The 18,737-nt window shown below is 38.1% G+C and overlaps 1 protein-coding gene across 2 annotated transcripts in view; it reads left to right on the top strand.

Moving 5' to 3' along the window:
- Nucleotides 1-5,235: 5,235 nt before the first annotated feature.
- The window catches only part of LOC307152412 (B-cell receptor CD22-like), a 44,699-nt gene continuing 31,197 nt past the window's right edge, over nucleotides 5,236-18,737 (top strand). The window contains exons 1-4 of one of the 2 annotated variants that reach the window (XM_079861010.1): nucleotides 5,236-5,516; nucleotides 5,658-5,730; nucleotides 14,700-15,050; nucleotides 15,149-15,397. In XM_079861010.1, coding sequence (XP_079717136.1) covers nucleotides 5,400-5,516; nucleotides 5,658-5,730; nucleotides 14,700-15,050; nucleotides 15,149-15,397 — 790 coding nt within the window. In that variant the 5' untranslated portion in view covers nucleotides 5,236-5,399. The remainder of the gene's footprint in view (nucleotides 5,517-5,657; nucleotides 5,731-14,699; nucleotides 15,051-15,148; nucleotides 15,398-18,737) is intronic. The other variant, XM_079861011.1, reaches the window with a different exon arrangement.

The raw sequence follows: 18,737 nt of genomic DNA, 5'->3' as shown, positions 1-18,737 counted from the left end.
GCCCCCGCCAGCGCGTCCGCTCGCGATTTTTAAATTATTATTTAATTCCTATTTTTAACAACATGAAAAAGACTATTTAAACATGACATTAAAATATAAATATAAAAAAATTACAGACATTTCTTGGGGGTGCTGGGCAGGTGCTATGGCTATTATAGGGGGAGCTACAGCACCACCTAGCTCCTCCCTGGCGCCGCCACTGCATGTGACAAACTTAATCATGTTCTGTCTAGAGAATTGGATTCGGTGTATCAGTGGGTTAGTGGAAACAAATTAGTCTTAAATATATATAAAACTAAAAGTATGATCATTGGATCAAAACAAAAATTGATGCTTGGATCGGAATTAAAGTTACAACGAGTAGAAAAGGCTAAACTGTTGGGTTTGGTTATTGATAGTAGTCGTTCTTGGACAGAACACATAATAAATACTATTGTTAAAGGAACACTTCGACTTTTTGGGACTTTAGCTTATTCACCGTATCCCCCAGAGTTAGATAAGTCCATACATACACTCTCAGAAATAGGGGTACAGCAGGAGTCCATTTCTGTCCCCCAAGGTACATATATGTATCTTTTTGAGGGTCAAAAAGGTACATATATGTCCCCAAGCATTAAAAGGTACAAATATATACCGTTTCTTTTAAAGGTTAAGGTACAATATCAAAAGACAGCCTCTGCTAAGTAATTTTTTTTTTTTTTTTTTTTTTTGTAATAAAAAAGTTTTTTTTTTAAGGTTTTAATGATACCTTAATCATTTAAGGTAGATTTTAACTTATCACTATATTTGAGTAGCCTTGAAATAAAGGAAATAAAAGTTTTGTAAGTCAATTTACTGATATTAAATCACTATAACACAGCAAAAACTCCAGTGTTAAATGAACTTTCCTGGGAGTTTATTTGGCTCCAGACTCAAGAGTGTTAAATTAACAATAATTTGTTACATTTATATAGCGCTTTTTTCTGAGACCTCAAAGCGCTTTACATAGATGGGGGAATCTCCTCAACCACCACCAATGTGCAGCATCCACTTGGATGATGCGACGGCAGCCATATTGCGCCAGAACGCCCACCACACACCAGCTTACTGGTGGAGAGGAGACAGTGATGAAGCCAATCAGTATATATGGGGATGATTAGGAGGCCATGATGGACAGGGGCCAAGGGGCAAATGTGGCCAGGATGCCAGGGTTACACCCCTACTCTTTTTCGAAGAACATCCTGGGATTTTTAATGACCACAGAGAGTCAGGACCTCGGTTTACCGTCTTATCCGAAGGACGGTGCTCTTTTGGCAGTGTAGTGTCCCCGTCACTACACTGGGGCATTAGGACCCACACAGACCACAGGGTGAGCACCCCCTGCTGGCCTCACTAACACATCTTCCAACAGCAACCTGTTTTTTCTCAGGAGGTCTCCCATCCAGGTACTAACCAGGCTCAGCCCTGCTTAGCTTCAGTGGGCAACCAGTCTTGGGCTACAGGGTGATATGGCTGCTGGCAATTAAGTGTGCTAAAGTTAATGAGCTAATTAAGTGATTAATTTAGTGATGATTGAGCATTATTGAAGACACCTGATGTTAACAAGCAGAATCACTGAAGGAGAAAATATTTTTTTTTTAAGACACCGTTGTGGTGATCAGTGTTTGCTTTAGTTGGGTCTTTTGACCCTTAAACTGCTAACTTTAGATTTTGTTTGGCTGTTGTATCTGAGTTATAACTGCCAGATGAACAAAGAGAAAAGTTAATCAGGTGGTATTGGTTATGTTTTGACATAATCATAATTTGACCTGAATCACTGAACTCATTAAAAAGTCTAATCTCTGACTTAAATGTATATTGTTGATTATAGCATCACAGTGATTCTACAGTATAAGATCCAGAATTTATGAAATAATCTAATGGATTTCTTAAAAGTTGTTCTGATAAAACAAATCTTTCTTTTAGGCACACACAGACATCAAGAATCAGTGTATGAATCTCAACAATGGTGACAAACAGAATATTCAGTTAGGGAAAGGAAATTAGTAAAACAATTCAGATCATAATTTATTCATATCGCAATGCATGATGGGAGCCATGAATGAGTTTTGATTGGTGGCACCCAGAATGCACTGCAACATGCTTTATTTATTGTCACCATTGTTGAGATTCACAGGCTGATTATTGATGTCAGTGTTTCTTCATAAAGTAAATTTCAATGTATTTTGATCAGAACAACTTTTAAGAATTTTTGGATTACATTGAAAATGCTAAAAATCTTTTGCTGTAGAATCACAGTGATGCTGTAATAAACAATATACATTTAAGCCTGAGATTAGATTCTAAATGAGTTCAGTGATTCAGGTTAAATTATGATTATGTCAAAACATAACCAACACCACCTGATCAACTTTTCTCATCTGGCAGTTATAACTCAGATACAACAGCCAAACAAAATCTAAAGTTAATGATTTAAGGGTCAAGAGCCCAACTAAAGCAAACCATCATCACCTGATCTCATGTCACTTTAGCTTTCTTTGCAGCTGCAAATGTGTTTGACACACACACTGTCACAGCAGCCAAAAAAGACAAAATATATAATAAGAGTTAAGAGCCCAACTAATGGAAACACTAATCACTGTTATGGTGACTTCAAATGAAACACATTAGAGTTAAACCTCTGTTAATTCTCAATAAAAACTTCTGTAGATGTCTGACAGAAATAAAGACAGTCTGGTTAGTAATAAGTGAAGCTGGTAATGCTGTTTGTGGAGTTGTTTAATCCTCCTCTGCTGAGATCTTCACAGATTTAATGTCTTCTTTTCTCTTCAGTTGATTTCATCTGAGGCTGTGGCTGAAATTACTCCATATTTAATATACACAGATTTTGTGGCTACGATAAGGTCCAGTTATGGTTTATTTCTTTACTCTTGGCTGACATGTGGCATTGCTATGCAGAGGTGTAAAGTCCAGGTTTAGAAAGTAAAAGTCCTCCTCAGTATTTTGTTCCAATCACCTGGATTTGCTAATTCAGCAGGAGAGAGAACTAATTAGTGAAATCAGCTGACTGAGTTTATGGGTGGAATAAACATATGGCAAGGACTTTTACTCTTTGGCCCTGGATTACCCACCTCTGTATTGTTGTCTTGTTGAAGGAGAGGAATTTACAGTTAAAGACCAGGACCAGATATGAAGAATGAAGACCAGGAATCAGAAGTGCAGTCAATTGATGAATGTATTAAAGTATGTGATGAGGATAAATACTTAGGACATTATATAACTGATGCCATTTCTGATGATTGGGACATTTATAGAGAGTGTCGTATGATCTATGCACAAGCTAACATGTTGATTCGCTAATTTAGCATGTTCTCAGGATCTGTAAAGACTGCACATTTAGAGCATATTGTAGCCCTGTGTACCTTTGTGTGCTTCCCATTTGTGGCGGCGCTACAGAAAGAGCAGCATGCAGAAGCTCAGTGTATCATATAATGATGGGGTGTCACCACTAATGGCCAATCATCACTTAATTAATCACTTAATTATCTCATTAACTTCAACACTGCTTCGGTGTTAATTTTAACACCCTGTAGTGTGGACACAAATGTACACTGAGGAGTGTTAATTTAACACTGGGGATTTTACTGTGTATTTTAATAATTTCTTTTCAGCATTACAGTCTTGTCAACTTCCTGTATGTAATCACTGTGCATAGAACATGTGCATGGCTATGGTCACACATCAATTGGTTTAAATTCCACATATCAAAATCTAATTGAGAACTACACAGTAAATTCCCCGGTGTTAAATTTAACACCGCTTGGTGTTTATATGGGAACGACCAGCAGGGTGTTAAAAGTAACACTGAAGCAGTGTTAGAGTAAATTAGATCAATTAAGTGATTAATTGAGTGATGATTAAGCATTGAAGACACCTGATGATAACAAGCAGAATCACTGAAGAAAAGAGAAACACAAGAACTACAACTGACTTCCGGAGATGAAATCAACTGAAGATAAAAGACGACATTAAATCTCTGAAGATCTCAGCAGAGGAGGATTAAACAACTCCACAAACAGCATTACCAGCTTCACATATTACCAACTAGTTATTGATAATTAATAAAGGTGTAGATGTTGATGTTTTATTGGAAATAATAGGTTTTAGTAAATTCACCATCATGGTGATCAGTGTTTGCTTTAGTTGGGCAGTTTGACTCTTGACTTTGCTATTCAAGTTAGTGGTCTTTGTAACAGTGTTTACCAAAACACATAATTCTGTTACAAAGTATGCCAGAAACAAAGATGATCAGGTGATGTAGTTTTAACCATCATGAAGTAGAATGATTCACTAATCTCATACATTTGCAAAAATGGTATTTGTTATTAAAAGATTAATTTTTCAACAATAATAATTTCTTGCCACTGAACATACACTCTAAATTATGTTGTTGTTTTTGTTGTTGTTGTTTGACAATTGTGGAGCAAATTATTTAAGACACACACAGATATCAAGAATTAGCTTATGAATCTCAACAATGGGGACATGCTTCCTGCAGCAATGCATGCTGGGAGCCACCATATTATAAAACTAATGGCTCCCAGCATGCATTGCAGCATGAAGTATGTCACCATTGTTGTGATTCATAAGCTAATTCTTGATGTCTGTGTGTGGATATGTATGTGTGTGTGTGTGTGTGTGTCTTCGGTTTATTTTCTCGCAATGTATTTAGAAGTTAAAATTCAGAATGTTTGATCTTTGGAAAAAAAATATTTGACGGTAAAAATCTGTTAATAACAAGTTGCCTTTTTTGGTCAGTTATGACATTTGTCAAACATATATTTTTTTTTTTATGTTGATAAAACATACATAACATCTTAATTTATGGTTTCCTTTATGGTTTCCTTTGCAACAAATTATGTGTTTCTGTAAACATTGTTACAAAGACAACAACTAACATAAAAAATATATATAAATTGTCAAACCACCCAACTACATGGAACACTGATCACCATAATGGTGACTAAACATTTTTTTTTTTTTTTTTTTTTTTTATTATGAGTTTGTGATTCAGGTCAAATGGTGATTATGTCAAAACATAACCAACACCACCTGATCAGCTTTTCTTGTTGTTCATCTGGCTGGTATAACTCAATTACAGCAGCCAAACTAAATATAACGTCAATAGTTTAAGGGTCAAGAGCCCAACTAAAGCAAACACTGATCACAATAATGGTAACTTAAAAATAGATTTTCTCCTTTGGTGATTCTGCTTGTTAACATCAGATGTCTTCAATAATGCTCAATCATCACTCAATCAATCACTAAATGATCTTATTAACTTTAACACTCTTGAGTCTGGAGCCAAATAAACTCCCAGGAGAGTTCATTTAACACTGGAGTTTTTGTTGTGTGAGTTCATGGGTGGAATAAACATATGGCAGGACTTTTACTTTCTGACTCCTGGACTTTCCACCTCTGCTTGTGTTAAAACAGTCAGTCATTTGGTTGCTGTTGATCTGATGAGCTTCAACACGGTAAGACAAACACACTCTTACTTAAATTAAACTGAAGATCATTGCTCATATAACATACGTGTCTTTACATGAGAAATGTTAAGAATAGGATGATTTACATATACTTGTTTAAGTGATGATTATATAAATGCTGTATTATAGATATATGTTATACTGATGTGGGTCAGAATGGCTCCTCCTCTTCCTCTGATCTTCTTTCTGCTCATGATTCACGGTGAGTCTCTCTTACATTCACATTAGAAACACTCTGATGTTTTATTTAAGGCCTCATGAGCGGCTGATCTGCACTTTCTTCTGTCCTGTTCTCACATATTTCTCTCTGAAACAGGAAGTTTGTGTTGAACATGTCAAACGCTCGTCCCTTTTAGAAATGTCCAATAGTCTTTTGCTACTTGCTAGTCAGTGTCACATGGTTTAGGGGGAGGGACTTTCTCATTGTTCAGAGCATTTGATTGGACAAAAATCACTGTAGCAGCAGATCATGAATATTTTTGGCTCATGTTCTCGGAAGTGAATATGTACATGTTAAATATTTATCATGTCTAATGAGTTCACTAGCATAAATGAGCTCTGAGCTGATAGATGAGAACTAAAAGCCACAAAACTAATATTTTGATGTCACTGGGTATTTAATAAATCAACTTTGATTATTTTAGTCTTATTTGTCATATATTTCATTATTTGAGAGTGCGTCATGTAGTTCGTGGCTGATTGCTTGGTTCTCTCTTCACTCTGTCTCTGTACATTTACTTTTGTTTTTCATCCATCAAAGCTGAAGAAGTAATTCACACTGAGATCATTTATTCACATTTATCACTCCATAGACTCTGAGAAGATGAGCTTATATTTCCTGTAAAGAGTCGATGTTTCCAATAGTAATAAAGTATTGTCATATTTTCATGGTCTAGTGTAACTGATAAAACAATATTTTCATAAGTACGCTCTAAAAAGAGTTGTGTTAAAAATGACACATTAAAATTGTGTTAAAAATTACACGTTGTGTCAGTTTTAACACATGTAGTGAGTGTGCTCAGACACAACACGTTGTCAAATGTAACACAATAGTTGTGTAAGTCATTTTAACACACAAATTGTGTCAGGTTTTTGCATACTCAGAATTTCTAAAAATAAAGTGAAAAATATTAACCATTTCATCAATAGTCGAGGACAGAATGGAAGTACAAGACAATGTCTCAAGCTCAATGACTGGACAGACTCACTGTACTGGACATTATTCAGTTATTCACGCTTCAACCCATAACTGATAATGCTGCTTTTGACAAAAGTTCATGAGAGATAACAGTTCACCGATTAGTATAACTAACTTTTATTTACACAGGCCTGTTTGTTTGAGAACACAGCAAACACTGCATACGATGCACATTGATAATTAATGTTGGCGCACTCTTATAAAATTATGTGTCGAAAACAACACAACCTGTAAAAAGAAATGCTTTAAAAATGACACATGTTGTGTAAAATCTAACACACAACCTGTGTAATTTCTTTACACAACTGTGTGTTTATATAAGGACTACATGTGTTATTATACTAATGTGTTATTCCTCTTTACACAGAAGTGTGTTGAAACCTTTTACACACTAATGTGTAGATACACAACTCGGATCGTTCAACAGAGGTTTAGATGATTATGTTTCATTGAATAATTAGTGGCACCTTTACTCTTGAACCCTTTACTTTTCTGTAGACTTTTCTCTGGCTGTTGTAACTGTATTTGTATAAAATATTGTTTATGGCAGGAGAAAATATGATCAGATGGATATTGATAATTATATAATCATCAAATATTAATCTGAGCAAGTTTTTGAGTATATGCATGATGTCCGATTTGCAGTTAGTTATAACAGTGTTGTGAAATTACATCATATTATCCAGCCGTGCAGAATGATGTCTTTAAAAAAGTGTTTTCAGAAAGTCTTAGTCAAACAATTACATCAAGAATATGCGTATGAATCTCAACAACGGTGACAATCGACAAAATATTAATGTACACAGATCAACTCTGTACATCACAAGACTTTAGAATACTGTTCCATCATTAATGAATAACTACACAGGAACAAATAAACTCAGCAAAATTCCCAGTGTTAAATTAACACTCCTTGGTGTACATATGTACAACTACTATATAGTAGGGAAGTATTTCGGACACAGAGAGTGACTTAGAGGAGGAAGAGTGTGAGTATAAGAGGAGGAAGAGTATGTGTAAGAGGAGGAAGAGTATGAGTATAAGAGGAGGAAGAGTGTGAGTTTGAGAAGGAAGAGTGTGAGTATAAGAGGAGGAAGAGTGTGAGTATAAGAGGAGGAAGAGTGTGTGTATAAGAGGAGGAAGAGTGAGTTACAGGAGGAAGAGTATGTGTGTAAGACGAGGAAGAGTGTGAGTATAAGAGGAGGAAGAGTGTGAGTATAAGAGGAGGAAGAGTGTGAGTACAAGAGGAGGAAGAGTGTGAGTACAAGAGGAGGAAGAGTGTGAGTACAAGAGGAGGAAGAGTGTGAGTATAAGAGGAGGAAGAGTGTGTGTATAAGAGGAGGAAGAGTGTGTGTATAATAAGAGGAAGAGTGAGTATAAGAGGAGGAAGAGAGAGTATAAGAGGAGGAAAAGTGTGAGTATAAGATGAGGAAGAGTGTGTGTATAAGAGGAGGAAGAGTGTGTGTATAAGAGGAGGAAGAGTGTGTGTATAAGAGGAGGAAGAGTGAGTATAAGAGGAGGAAAAGTGTGAGTATAAGAGGAGGAAGAGTGTGTGTATAAGAGGAGGAAGAGTGAGAGTATAAGAGGAGGAAGAGTGTGAGTATAAGAGGAGGAAGAGTGAGTTACAGGAGGAAGAGTATGAGTATAAGAGGAGGAAGAGTGTGAGTTTGAGAAGGAAGAGTGTGTCTATAAGAGGAGGAAGAGTGTGAGTTACAGGAGGAAGAGTGTGAGTTACAGGAGGAAGAGTGTGAGTATAAGAGGAGGAAGAGTGTGAGTTTGTGGAGCAAGAGTATGTGTTTAAGACGAGGAAGAGTGTGAGTTTGATATCTTTCGTTTTGGTAATATTTAACTTTAGATAAGAATCATCGCACCAGGTCACAAAATCATTCACAACTGGACCGTGACCAGGCTCTTCCCCCTGTAGCAGGCTCACTATCACTGTGTCATCAGCAAACTTAATATCCTGTTTTCATGTGAGCTTTGACACATATTGGTGTACAAAATGTATAGTAATGGTGAAAGAACAGCCTTGAGGGGATCCTGTAGATAAACATTAATACATCTGAAAAGCTACCATTCACTTTTACTCTCTGCATTCTGTTAGTTAAAAAGTCCAGTAACCATCCCACTAAATTGTGGTTCAACTTGTAATACTCCAGCAATCTTCTGGCTAGGATGTGGAGTTGTATAGTATTAAAAGCAGAAGATAAGTCAATGAACAACAGTCTTGCATGGGTATTTTTCCCCTCCAGATGCTTAGTCAGTAAGTTTAACAACATAAGTGATATGAAGCATCCTCAACACTTCTATTCGCTCTATATGCAAATTGCATAGGATCGAGGGCTTGTCCAGTCTTACTCAATATCTCAGACTTCACCAATTTCTCAAATGATTTCATTACTAAGGAGGTGAGGGCAACTGGTCTCAGATCATTTAACACTTTAAGGTTATTGCATTTGGGAACAGGAGTAATAATAGAGACTTTTTCCACAGGCTAGGTACCTTTTGTGCCCGTAGTGACCAATTAAAAATATCACAAAATATTGAAGTTAATTGCTTTGCACAGTGCTTTAATATTCTCCCACATATGTAGTCTGGACTAGGACTCTTATTCACCTTAGTGGATAGAAAAAATTTCTCCACTGCTGCCTGTCCTAAGACTATGTGGGAATCATCCTTACACAGGCATCGTAATTCTTCTACTTCATCTTTAAAATCAAAACTTTAAAATCTTGAATAAAACCTATTAAGAGCATTTGTAAAGTCATCATTTGATCTAAAACCATTAATACACACAGTGCTCTTATTCACATTATGCTGTAATCCAACAATTTTCTTCATAGATATTTGTCTATTATTCAGACAGGTAAATTTAGCTTAAAGGAATTATTAATCAATTTATAGGGAATTAGAAAGAATCACTTATTACGACCGAGCAAATGACTCGTTCAGGGTTCATTTGAACCGGCCGTAACCATCCGCTCTGCAGCAGATATAAATTTCCAAACTATAGTGAAACACTATAGTTAGCAGGGTAACTTAGATCAGCAGTTTAAGACATTAAATGTGTAAGCACATAACACAAGTAACACTTCTCTTTAAAAATACAAACAAGACTTTATTGATTATTCTAACATACAGTAAAGCTAATACCTAACACAAACACACGCACACACACATTCATACACGTTGCAGAAAGGGATAGAGTGAGGAAAGAGTGGGTTTAAGAGTGAGAGGATGAAATCTCAAGATTCCATATGCACTTAGACATGACCTGAACGAACCATCAAACATTAATTTAACCCTTCTATCGTTTCTTATGGGTTATTACATATATATCAAATACACCAGTTCAGCTTAAGAGTCTGGAGGTTACTTGCTTGTCTTTGCGTTCCTTTTCGGGGTTCCCTTCGTTGGGTAAAAGGGGGTTTCCTTGTGCCTGGGTCTGGGGCGGCCAGTCACGTGGTGTGCTGGTGCTGCTAGCGGATGGATGAAAGTCTTTATCTGAAGCTGGTTTTGCCGTCGAATCGGGACCGAAACTTTGCCGCAAAACTTAACTTAGAACCGAGACTCACAACGGAAAAGAAAGGAAAACTTAGAAAAGAAAGAAAATTGAGACGAGATGTAATTAGATGGCTTGAAAGAAGTTGTTTAACCCATGTTCTTCTGATCTTGATTTGGGTTCTTTCGTCTGCGCGTTTACATGGTTACTTGTCTGTCTGGTTTAGATCTTCATCTCCCTTCGCGCACCTTTTCTAACCTTGTTGAGAACTCTTCTAAAACTTTGTTCGGGTCTAAGATTTTAAACTCACATGTTTGTCCGGCCTCCTGGATCAGTCCTGACCAATTAGACACTGTCTTTATTTGAGAGGTGGCACTTACTTCACTTCTCATCGTAAATCATGCGTTATCTGTGATCCCCTTACTCTCCAGCTCTAGCAGAGAGAACAGAGGCCACAGAAACATTTTACACAGATTTCAATCAAGCCATCTTTTGAATTAAGAACATACGATCATACTGACAGGAAGCATGACACACTTTCATTCAAGCATCTAATAGTTATAACAAATCACGACTTATATATGGGATCTAAGCATATTAGACACACACATAAATGGCAAACACAATATAGAATTATGTAGTTGCATGATGTTTGATTATAAGTCCATCGAGAATTGTTCTGGGATGATTTTATGTATTGTTAGGTAAAATCTCAGTTCTCTGTGGTTTGAAGTGATTTCGAAGCTCTGGGTCATTCAGAGGTCCTTAAGGAGACTGGGGTCTGTTTTGTGTCTGTGTGGAGTCCAGCAGCTTCTCTGCTGTTATCTTGATCGAGCGCCGAGCTTTTGCCATCTCTGAACCAATCATTCTTTTCCAAGCTATCTCACAAGTTCTTCCTTTAGTTTGGCTCATCTCTTTGAAGCTTGCATGGCCGTAAAGTTCTTAGCTGGGGGTTTTCGTTGGTTATCGGAGACTGGCTGGAGCCTGATTTTATGGCCCTGGACTGGTAATTTGGGGTCTGGAATATTGAGTTCTGTGTGGAATTATGTTTGAACAAATCACCTGGAAGATTCATTTGTGTTTGGTTCGTACTCAATCCTACACCAGACCAAGCTGAGCCTAAATTATTGTCTGCCAAATTATTTTCTAACTTAACTTTGTATCCTTGCTTAGCTTTAAGGATCTCCGTTCTAACCTCCTTCCTCGCTAATGCCCTCTCTAAGCCTTCCCCCTGCTTGCAGGCTAGCTTCTTGTTCTGCAAACTTGTTTTGACTGATTTTGACATCCATGGTTTAGTATTTGGGGAAACCTTAAATTTACGTGTAGGCACAATCATATCCTCACAAAAAGTTATATATGAACATACAACATCAGTCAGTTCATCAATATGTTCACAAGAGTCTTTGAACACCTCCCAGTCCGTACAATCGAAGCACCCTTGCAGACGGGCGATAGAGTCTTCAGACCACATTTTGACTTCTCTCATCTGAGGTTTTTCTCTCTTGAATAAGGGTCTATATATAGGAAGGAGCTGCACACAGTTGTGGTCAGCAGATCCCAGTGCTGACAATGGTACAGACTTATATGCCCCCTTTATAGTCCCATAACAGAGATCCAGCATTTTATATTGTCTTGTTGGGCATGTGATGTATTGATAGAAATTTGGCAGGGTCTTTTTAAGTGACACATGATTAAAATCTCCCAAAATAAAATTCGGCGCCTCTGGTGAAATATTCTGAAGTCCTTGAACAACATCAAATACAATGTTCGATGCAATGACGTTGTTAGCTTTCGGATGAATGTACACAACGGTTATAAAAATTTGTGGAAATTCCCGTGGCAAATAAAATGGACGAAGGGATACTGATAATAACTCAATGTCGGGTGTACAGATTTTCTCCCAAATAGTCACCGCAGTACAATAGCGCTTGTTGACATAGAGGCACACACCCCCACCGCGGGATTTACCTGTGATTTCTGCACTCCTGTCCGAGCAAAATGGAAAACCAAAACCATCAATACACAGGCCATTGTCCAAATCCTCCTCGGTTAGCCAGAATTCTGTGAATGCCATGACACAGCTGTTTCTGTATTCCTGAAGAAAACGAACATTTTCTTGCAACTCGTCGAGTTTATTTCGTAATGACTGTACGTTTCCCAAGATCATTGAGGGCAGGGGGATACGGGTAAGCTGTTTACGCCGTAGTCGCTGACGAACACCTCCCTTTTTTCCTCGCTTCCTCTTCTTAACTTTCTCTGCATTATCTCCAGGTGCAGAATTTATATTCTCCCTCCGTAATATGCCACCGGGAAGATGAGAAAGCGAGTACTGGCCACTGAGTAGACTCGTCGAGTTCCAAGCCAGTAGTTGATCCCTGGTATAATGAATCCTTGAGGCCGGAAACACAGTTCCATGGTAAGCGAGATTCAAGTCCAAAAATATCCAAAACGCGATTAAAATGATCAACTCCATTGGTCTCAATGGATAGTTAGTGTTTAAGCACACTTAATCATGAGAAACATAAACCATTAAACATAAAATATACACGGAAACTCTTAAAAACAACACACATAGGACGCCGAGTTTTTCCTTCAGCAGGAAGAGTGTGAGTATAAGAGGAGGAAGAGGATGAGTATAAGAGGAGGAAGAGTATGATTATAAGAGGAGGAAGAGTGAGAGTATAAGAGAAGGAAGATTATGAGTATAAGAGGAGGAAGAGTGTGAGTTTGAGGAGGAAGAGTGAGTTACAGGAGGAAGAGTATGAGTATAAGAGGAGGAAGAGTGTGAGTTTGAGGAGGAAGAGTATGTGTGTAAGACGAGGAAGAGTGTGAGTATAAGAGGAGGAAGAGTGAGTTACAGGAGGAAGAGTATGAGTATAAGAGGAGGAAGAGTGTGAGTATAAGAGGAGGAAGAGTGCGTGTATAAGAGGAGGAAGAGTGTGAGTATAAGAGGAGGAAGAGTGTGAGTATGAGTTAGAGGAGGAAGAGTGTGAGTTTGAGAAGGAAGAGTATGAGTATAAGAGGAAGAAGAGTGTGTTACAGGAGGAAGAGTGTGTTAGAGGAGGAAGAGTATGAGTATAAGTGGAGGAAGAGTATGAGTATAAGAGGAGGAAGAGTGTGTGAAAGAGGAGGAAGAGTATGTGTATAAGAGGAGGAAGAGTGTGTTACAGGAGGAAGAGTGTGTTACAGGAGGAAGAGTGTGTTACAGGAGGAAGAGTGTGTTACAGGAGGAAGAGTGTGTTACAGGAGGAAGAGTGTGTTACAGGAGGAAGAGTGTGTGAAAGAGGAGGAAGAGTGTGAGTATAAGAGAAGGAAGAGTATGAGTATAAGAGGAAGAAGAGTGTGTTACAGGAGGAAGAGTGTGTTTGAGGAGGAAGAGTATGAGTATAAGTGGAGGAAGAGTATGTGTATAAGAGGAGGAAGAGTATGAGTATAAGTGGAGGAAGAGTATGAGTATAAGAGGAGGAAGAGTGTGAGTATAAGAGGAGGAAGAGTGTGTGAAAGAGGAGGAAGAGTGTGAGTATAAGAGGAGGAAGAGTATGTGTATAAGAGGAGGAAGAGTGTGTGAAAGAGGTGATGAACGAGGAGGAAGAGGAAGAACAAGGTGTGGAGAATGTTGTCAAGGCTGGATCTGCTTCAGGGTTTTTCTCTTCTCCTGCAGAGATGATATTCTCCGGCCGGACCGACATGAAGACGTGAAGCTGAAGCAGAATAAATCTCTCTCACTGACCTTGATTCTGCAGTTGCTCAACTCTTCTGACTGTACTTTACAGTAACATGCTTTTCATTTACAGTTTTTTACTGTAACCTTTTGGGCTTCTGCAGTTGGTCACTGTATTTCACAGTATGCAAATGCTGAATATACAGACATTCCATACTATACAATATTCAGTGCAATACTATACAGTACTTGCAGTGCATACAGTATTTATTCACTCACCACTGTCAGGTGTCAGTACTACTTTTTTTACATAATTGCAAAATTTGTTTACTTTGTTACTATAAATAAATAATATTTTTCTCCTGTAACTGCATGCTTTGGATTCTGTGTTCTCCATTCTTCATGTAGTGTCTAACGAATGATCTGCAGTGTTTCTAATATTGACTGATGTGTGTAAGATCTGAAAGCATTGTTTGATTTTGCCAGAAGAGTCAGAGATTCTCTGAATGAGTTTTGAACATTTGCTTTTGTGTTTAAGGTTTTGAGAAAGTGAGTGATGGTTTCAAGAAATGTGTTTTAGCAATTCAGAAAAACTGTAATTGTGCAGCTTGTTGTTTTTGGCTGATTTCTTGGTTCTCTCTTCACTCCTCTGTCTTAAAGTAATTCACACTGAGATTATTTATTTACATTTATCTTATATTTCCTGTAATGAGTCGCTGTTTTCATATAGTAATAAAGTATTGTCATGTTTTCATGGCCCAATATAACAGATAAAACAACATTTACAGTTTGATGAATTCTGTGTTTCAGGGGTTTCTAGTGATGATTGGAGTGTGAGTTACAGTCCTTCACACATCTGTGCACTAAAGGACTCAACAGTGACAATGAGATGCTCTTATGCATACCCTACTACTGGATATCAGATCGAGAAAGTGTTCTGGACAAAAGGCCCAATTCAAAGGTGGTGGGGTGTTGAGCATCCAGATCTGTCTAATGACACTGAATACAGTCAGAGGCTTCAGTATCTGGGAGATAAACAGCAGAACTGCACCATCAGACTGAGTCATGTGACACTGAAGGATTCACACATGTACTATTTCAGATTTATCACTGATAAAGAAAAATGGATTGGTAAACCAGGAGTGACTCTTACTGTCACAGGTGAGTTTGATGAGGTTTATCTCTTCTTCTGTGCATTATGTTGAATAATAATCAGTGTATGACAGCAGCACTAGATATAATGTGTGTGTTGTGTTCAGATCTTCAGGTGGAGTCTCCTGAGAGAGTGACAGAGGGAGATTCAGTCAATCTGACATGTAAAAGCAGCTGCGCTCTGACTGACAGAGCAACATTCATCTGGTACAGAAACTCACAACCATTAACTCAGAGAAGAGACAGAAACAATGAACTCCTGCTGCAGTCAGTCAGAAGAGAGGATTCAGGCAGATATAGCTGTGCTGTAGACGGACACACTCACATCTCTCCTGATGTTCAGCTCAATGTCATGTGTGAGTGCAGATTGACTTTTCAAACATTACAAAGAATAAATATCTGAATTTATGATTTATAAAAATGTTTTAACCACTATTCTTAAGACTACCTGAAACCCATGGGACACTTGCCATTATACATTTATAACAATAATATCTTAGTCTAAACCTAAAGTATTCTTGACAAACTATAGCATTTGAAAGAGTTCAGACTGTAGTTAAGATCACTTAATCCATATATGGAAATTGAAGAGTCCTTATATGATCATCCAACGCATTCTCATCCTAGGGCGTCATATACTGACGCTTTTGACATTTCGTCTACATCCAACGCACATGGCACCCTTTAGCGTCAATATGAGACGCTGTAGCGACAATGGCATCGGCTTTTCAAATTAAAGGGGTCATGAACTGGATTGTTTTATTATTTTATAATGTTGCCTGGGGTGCCCTTATAATGTTAGTATGATTTTTACATCAAAAATTGTCATAATTTATAAATAAAAGCCATTTTTCCCAGCCTGATTTCAGCCTCAGGTTTGAACGCTCCGTTTTAAGGGGCGTGTCTGCTGTGAGACTGCAGTGCAAACGCCCTCTGCTGTGATTGGCTGACATGCTTGCATATGAAATAGCTAGTATTACATGAACTCTCTCGAAAACTTTTACTATGTTTTTACTATTACAGCTATCGAGATTAACAAATAGTGAAAAGTATCGTTTAAAGCATTATATTTAAATCTATTACATCGCATGAAAGGTTGCAGCATGATGAGCACTGACTGAGCAGATGACAGACAGTCTGTTGATCGCGTGAATAAGATCTTATCATTGCACCGCAATTTTTGCACTCTCACAAATGCTTACACCAAATCACAATGCAAACACGATGTGAATACACAGTAAGAGCTTCGTTGTGTAGTGTAACACTGTCATTATTTCATCACGAGTTTGGTAAGTGTCCAGATAAGCTCTCGCGGCTCGCGCTGTGCTGTTTGATTGACAGCTTGGGCGAATGGAAAGGGATCGTTCTTTGATCGCTTTCTGTATATAATTTAATAACAGTTTAAAAAAGATTATTTTCATAATACTACGAGAAATTATGTGAAGTTGATCGTTTAGTCACTGATGCATAAACAGTATTGAACGATTTTAAGAGAAATATCTGAACTTGAATAATTACACATCAGAAATCACTGATCGCAGATCAGGCATTAGAATACACATGGTTACTTACATGTTGCTGGCAGATCCGTCGGGAAATTGTGATTGACTGATTTTATAAAGTTTAACCATGCTGGAATCCGAAGGAAGCTTATGCAGACTGTCTTCTTCCACAAACAGGCACGCACAATATTTAGTAAAACGCATGTTTATTGCTTGGAAGTAGCTCGATCCGGTTTAGCAATTATCATGTCGTCCTATATGTTATTTAGCATGTTTGGGCGAATCGGTGGGCGGGGCTAAACAGGCCGTGTTGAAATAGGCGTTGATCTTCTTTTGTGGAGGCGGTGTTTTATCCTCTTTGACGTCATAGTTCCCCACTTTGAAAAACGAGTCGTTTGCTGAGCCTGATGTCTATAAAAGCTTTTATTGGACTAACAAGGTAGATTTCAGTTCTGAAACTTACAGGATATTATTATAGTATGATGATCTCTTATATGTCAAAAGCTCAAGGAAAATTTGATTTCTCAGTTCATCACCACTTTAAAGAATCATGTGATGTCAAAACACATCGTCTTTGTCCTTGCTGGTTAATAATTTCCCCAGAGGGACATTTGGAGTCACAAAGAGGACCCTGTTTTGAGAAACCCCCCAGGCCTTTGAATCACGTGACAAGCCTCAAAGACATTCCAGAGCACACACACCCACACACACACACCCCCACACACACAAAACCTCCTTTGAGTACAATTTCATGTAGAAATATGCCTCTTGAGTGTATACCTTCCGATATGTATGTGTGTGATTAGCTTTGCTTTATAATAGAGGTGTGGTTTGCTAGAGTATAGGTTTGAATTCTAAATGTTCACTGAAAGAAGTTCCTCAATAGTGTCTTGTGGTAACCCTACCTCAGACCATAAAACTTTACGACCCAGGAAAGCACACACTCTGGACTTTGAAACAGATATTCCCCCTCATAACAAGCCACTAAATGTTGATATGTATTCCTATGTTTCTCAAGTGTCTTCACATGCCATAACGGAAATACTGACCATTTCATTGTGTGTTTAATCAAACTTTATTTGTGTGTAATTATGCATATAACTGTAACGTTATGTTTCATTTATCTTTACCTGTCATAATTGGTATCTGTCTGACCGTCCTGTTTTAATTCGACCAGTCACACATAAGGGATTACAGTAAGATGTATCGTTCTGTGTGTACAATCTTAAGAGGAAATATGAATCCTTTCTCTCATAAGACATATGGTCAAAGTAGGCGTGTCTTCTTCACACAAAGACGACTTCTTCCCGCTACAGATCAGAAGATCTGATTGGCTGTTGTCACCGAAAACAGGGCGTAAACAGATGTCTTTAAAAAGCAAGAGACCCTGTTTCCTCTCTCTCTTCTCTCATCGATCCCGCTGATCCCACTTCCTCGCTTCTCCGGTCCCTGACCTCCTCCTCCTTCTCCACGTGCAGCGCTGCTCCAGCTGGACAGGCCTTGCCTTGGCCTCTGGGACACATGGCCCGCGTCATGTAAAAGCCTGCCGTCTTTGCAACCAAGATTTGCAACCTCTCCCGTCCCGGGAGACGCACCTGAACTTTCTCGCTAATATTACATTCAGTGAGCCTTTTTCAAGCTTCGCGCGACACCGGAAGACGCAGCAGAAACAGGACACCGTCCGCGCTTCCTTCCTGTCTCAGCCTCACCCGAACAGAGAACAGACTTGCAAGTATCTTTTGATCCCTCTAAAGCTGATTTCCTGGGCTTTCCCGGCTTTTAGGTTTCTGTATGTAACAATTACTATCTTTTCCCTTCTCTCTATTTCTTTCTTTCTTTCTTTCATTTCATTCTGATCATGTTATGTTTTATGTTTTGGTTAGGTTAAGTGTTTGTTTGTTTATTGTTTGCATTTTTACGTACGTTTATATTTGTAGCTCATATAATCTCTAGCCTTACATTTATTAAAATCCATGGAATAAGTTTCACTGTCTCTGTGTTTGAAAATCCACCTTATAAGTCAATGAAACTTAAAAGATCCAATTATAAGCTACAAAGCTCGATATATAGACTACTTGAGTAGTTTTAATTAATAAACTCAGAAAGTTTGATGTCCGTGGCCAGAACATAAAACTTTCTTGGAGTTTGTGAATACCCATTCTTAACTGTAATGATCTTACATTTATTCGCGGGA

The sequence above is a fragment of the Squalius cephalus genome (assembly GCF_949319135.1).
Source record: "Squalius cephalus genome assembly, chromosome: 2".
NCBI lineage: Eukaryota > Metazoa > Chordata > Actinopteri > Cypriniformes > Leuciscidae > Squalius > Squalius cephalus.
The sequence above is the reverse complement of the archived record's forward strand: the minus strand, read 5'-3'. Positions and strand labels throughout refer to the sequence as shown.